The following is a 4,986-nucleotide window of genomic DNA, read 5'->3' as shown; positions in this document are numbered from 1 at the left end:
ATCTAAAGAGGACGTACCGTACTTAGGATCTCAACTCCACTTGAAGTAAGAGGATATGAGAAAGGAAGGCAGAGTTTTTCAATACATTGAAAATACAATGACCCCTACATTGAATCCAGATTCATACTTAGTCTTCTTACTTCTGACTTTCAGAAAAACTTTTTAAAAAATCTTTTTTTTTAAGCAGTCTTTTGGCAAATTTTCAACTCTAGTACATATGAATGGTGAACATCTGCATTTATTTTAATCTGTTTCAATTACAGTTTTGAATTATTCGCTGGGAGATTGCTATTTAGGATTCTTCTGCTAATAGCCTAGAGTTGCCTGATGGGACAATGTAAAATTATTAATATATTGTTGTGTTATCTATACTATAGTTTACTATACTATACCTATAAATTGAGGTGTTCAGTTATTATTATCACCACCCCCACCCCTTTGCCTGCTATATTAGATGGTATCACTTTGGAAGAAAGCTGCCTTAGATTTTCTGCTTAGCAATAAAGATTCCTCAGTGACCTATCTCACAGACTGATTTTATCTCACAGTGCTGTTATGAAAATAGATGTTTGAGTTGGCATAAAATATGAAAAGTTAATACAGTATACAAAAATAGCACAACTTTGCTAACATCAATTCCATTTTGCTGATGCTATCTAAAGAATTTTAAATTGACATTGATAGATATTTTTCCGATCATATAGTTATATCCCAGTGTTCCATTTTTTAAAAGTGCTTCCAAATACATATAAAGTTACATGACACCCCCCAACCTTCCCTTCTGCACTTCACCAATAGAAGGAAAATAATTTTAGGAGCGGTTCGTCACTCACAATCAAGAATGATTTCTAAAACATTTTACTAATAGAAAGTGCAAAAGATAATACTCTGCCTCTCGGAATTGGGAGGAGGGAGCCCTGAATCACATTCAGTTATTACTGTATCTTGATTATTTACACCATCGCTCAAACCAGGAAGGCACTTTGCAAAAGCCGTCGACGTTTCCCGGCGCTGCGGGCTCTTTGGAGAGGAGCCCTCAACTGAACTACAGTACAGAATTTGGCTTCGCTCCGCCTTTCTCCTCCCGAGCGAGGCGGAGGTGGCGGGGCTGCCCCGCTATTTTCCTGCTTTCTGCGCGTGTTGGAAAAGTGGTGCCTGAAGCCAAGGAAGGGGAGGGGAGGGGAGAGGAGAAGGGAACAGAAGGAAAGTAAAGCAGGATCCCACTCCCAGCCTCGCTCTGGAAGGGAGTCTGGGCCTTCTTCTTGTCCTCCTCCCTTCGGAAAGCGACGGAGGGAGGGCGGGAGGAGGGCTTACCCGGCACATGCGAAGCAGTTTGGATTCTAAGAGGAGGGGGAAGAGGAGGAGGAGCTGGACGAAAGTGGTGCCCGTCTCGGTGCGGGTTTTGCTGCTCTAAGTTCCTCTTCCAAGCCTGCTGCCGCCGCCGCTGCTGGTCTTATGAAAGCCTGTGTCATCGCGCCTAACTGGGGCGAGAGCAGGGGAGGAAAATCCCTGCCAGCCAAATTTGGCACTGGAGGAGGAGGAGGAGGAGGAGGAGGAGAAGGACTTCGACCACGGCGAGGGACAGAAGAAATGCCATCTTCAGTGATTTGTGGCGCCTGCTGAAACGGGCGAGCCAGCCAAGCTCTGCTGCCAGGCGCAGTCTGACGCTGCCCAACTCCGGAGTGGCTGAGCTCGAAATGCCACCGAAGGAGCGGCGCCTTTTCCGACTCGGCGCGTGAACGGCCCTCCCAATCCTCTTCTCTCTCCCCCCCCCTTTTTCCCTGCTCGGCTCTCCCTCTCTCTAAAATGACGATCGGCTCGGAAACCTCATCATGGCCAACGGGACGGGGGCGGCGGCGACAGTCATGCTGAAGTGCGTGGTGATCGGCGACGGAGCTGTGGGCAAAACTTGCCTGCTCATGAGCTATGCCAACGACGCCTTCCCGGAGGAGTATGTGCCCACAGTCTTTGACCATTACGCAGGTAAGGGGGGGGGGACCAATGGTGTCTTGTTTGCAAGTGCTGAGTAAGTGTTTCCCTGTCACCTTTTCCCGCCCTCCCCCCCCCCATTGCCTCTCCCCGGTTCTCTCGCTCGCTCCCACCCCTTCAGCAGGAAAAGCAGCAAAGCAGGAACTTAAGCAAAAACTTTGCTCTCCCCCTCCGCGTTTTCCTCTCCCCCCCCTTTCTCTTCTCGTTTCTCCTCGTCTGCCGCCCTTCAACGAAAACCCGGCTCAGCCTTTCCCGACTGGGATTCTTCCAGATGTGTAACGCTGTCAAACGAGTTTTGAGAATGTCTGGGCAGCGAGTTAGGGAAAGTCAAGCTGGAATTTATAATGGCTTGAATTGTCTTTTGCTCCTGGGACAGTTTGTAGCAGCTCCTCAAAATGGCTTATTTACAGCGTCCCCCGCCCCCACCTCCCTTGGAGGGCTTCCCCTCTCTGCATTACGGTTGTCGGGTTAGTTATGGCAGGTGGGAAACGGAAAGGGAAAAGTGATGGGATCTTTCAACTATACTCAGGTTTGTTATGAACCAGAAGTATCCTGCTTGCCCTCTCCCCAATGACAAAGCCCCTGGAAGAGAGAGCAAAGTGGTAAAAGTTACTTTATTAGCAGAAAAGATCTTTAGTCATAATAAATGGGACCCTGCACATAATAACAAAAACCTTTATGAGCACAAGGAGAAATATTTCTTTAGGCACACTTTGATCAGTTGCAGTAGTTTGATCTTGTGAGCACATGCGTGTTAATGGGGATTGGGAAACATGCACTCACATGGACATCTTTACTGGATGCTGGATTGAAAAAGTGTTTCTGTACTCTTTCGTGCTATCAAAGAAACTAGCAAGAGTGTGTGTATTTTTGTATTTTCAATGCCTGATTCCCCTTCCCCATCCCTCCTCCCCCATTTTTCCACTGAATTATGGTGAGTGATTGAAATTGATCCTTTGCTTGTCCTCTTCTAGAGAGAAAAGACCAAATATGCTGATCCTCCTTCCCCACTTCATCCTCTCTTTCTTTTTGCAGTCAGTGTGACAGTTGGGGGCAAGCAATACCTTCTTGGGCTTTATGACACTGCTGGACAGGTAAGTACCTTTCTGATCCAATAGAACCAGACAAGGGTTGCGTTGAAGAAAAAAAAATAAGTCCAGCTTAGTGTGGACTTAAAAATAAATCCAGCTTAGAGTCTAAAGCTTTAGTTGTTTTTATGCTCAATTGCACATATTGAATTATTCAAAGATTCTGTTGAGAAGTCTCACTACAGCAGCTTCTACTAATCGCCTCATTTGCTGTCTTGCTACAGAGCTTTCAGAATGAGCCTGCTTCCTCTCTTGTTTTCTCTGCTCTCATTAAAAGACATTACAAACAGCTCTGTTAATGTGATGATCTGACTCTGGCCTTACAGTGAAAACAGTAGCTGTTTGCACTGCCCCAATGCCTGGGCTGACTTTTGAGTTCCCTGTTGTTTTCTCATTGGTGAAATGGCAACCAGAACTGCTGCCTCTGATTGGTGAATAATGGCATCATCTAATTTGGTAGAAAGGCATCTTGTCTGTTTATCGCAGCCCATTGCTTTCTGTCTTGAAAGAAGTCCTTTGAACTGAAACATTTGCAAGGAATGATTGAATAATTTGAGAGTATAGAAGTCTAGGAAGAATGTGTCTCTCCCTTCCTTGGGACACATCTACGTGGAGGCAAGGGGAGCAAAATAAGAAGGGAATTCTAAACTATTGCTTTTGCATCCAGAACTGTGAATTGCCATTGATTCTTGCAGTTTGTCTTCTTTTAATGTATAATGGTGTGGGCCCCTAAAACAATATCTCTCAGAGAATTACCCTAATATTTATTGTGCCAGAATGCTTTAAATGAAGACATTCATAGTCATGATGCTACTAGAATCAAAGATTTAGTCAAAATATACTTGGGAAATGGTTATGCAGTCCATGACTCACTTCCTTAATGACTGCACATCTGAGAAGCATCAAATACAAATTATAAAAAGAATTATGCCTCATCATATACAAAGTCTGTCTTAATCTGCCTTCTCTAATCTGTGTGAGTCTATTAAATCCCCAACTTCCATAATTCCCTAGGCAGCATTTTAGAAAAGCACTGGGTCTGAAAGGGCTAAAACTAACTTTTACTTTTTGTCTCACAGTAGCCAGTCAATAGCAGCATTTAAGTATTAAGTGTTCTTCCACCCATATTTCCCATAGATTGGTACTAAGAGGCAAGCTGCTTCTGGTTTAATGTTCAGTAAACATTGAGAAGCGTACTTGTTTTTAAAGAAATTTAAGTTAGGGTCCCCCTCTCATCCTGAAGTGGAGGCTGATTTATTTATTTAGAAAGATTAGGTCACTCAATTCACTTACAGTAAGTTTATGAAGATAAAACCCCAGTGAAAAAGCCAATAAATCCCCACCTCCCTGGTGGCAGCAATCAGACCAGCTACTTGATGGGTCCATATCACTGGGGTCCCCAGGCCCATTGGCAGAACCATGTCTCATAGGCTGTGCTCAAATTGATTCATTGTACTTCCGATAAATAGTTTGAGAATGTTTGAATACACAGAATCAGGCCTGTAATCTGAACTTTTGTGCTTCAAAGATTTATATGAGGATCTAATGCATAAATTGTGACATTTATGTTTGGGTAATAAGATTTTATTCTTAAAGTCACAGAGAATCAAGTTATGACATATGTAGAACTGGACATTTGGCTAGTAGTTCCACATTAATATGGCAATTCAATCTGTAATTTAAAGTTCTTTAGCACATGTTGCAATATACTATCAACTTTTCTCTAGAGCCGTTCTGACTCCAAAGGCTTTGTTTTAACAGCTAAACCATTAATTAAATGTCTAAAAAAATAGGGATAAAATTTCAAGGACCCAGACTTTAATTAGAATTAAATATAGTAAATTCTATAATTAGTCTTATATCAAGCCTTTCAAATCCCCTCCTTTTTTACAAGGCAGCAGAGTCTTAA

General features: G+C 43.3%; 1 protein-coding gene across 1 annotated transcript in view; it reads left to right on the top strand.

Annotated features, from left to right (window-relative positions):
• The first annotated feature begins 1,777 nt into the window (after nucleotides 1-1,777).
• The window catches only part of RHOQ (ras homolog family member Q), a 26,619-nt gene continuing 23,410 nt past the window's right edge, over nucleotides 1,778-4,986 (top strand). Inside the window, exons 1-2 of the mRNA XM_015816412.1 lie at nucleotides 1,778-1,983; nucleotides 3,025-3,083. Coding sequence (XP_015671898.1) covers nucleotides 1,833-1,983; nucleotides 3,025-3,083 — 210 coding nt within the window. The 5' untranslated portion in view covers nucleotides 1,778-1,832. The remainder of the gene's footprint in view (nucleotides 1,984-3,024; nucleotides 3,084-4,986) is intronic.

This window comes from Protobothrops mucrosquamatus, unplaced genomic scaffold (genome assembly GCF_001527695.2).
Source record: "Protobothrops mucrosquamatus isolate PMUCROS unplaced genomic scaffold, P.Mucros_1.0 scaffold448, whole genome shotgun sequence".
Taxonomy (NCBI): domain Eukaryota; kingdom Metazoa; phylum Chordata; class Lepidosauria; order Squamata; family Viperidae; genus Protobothrops; species Protobothrops mucrosquamatus.
This window is presented reverse-complemented; position numbering and strand designations above follow the sequence as displayed.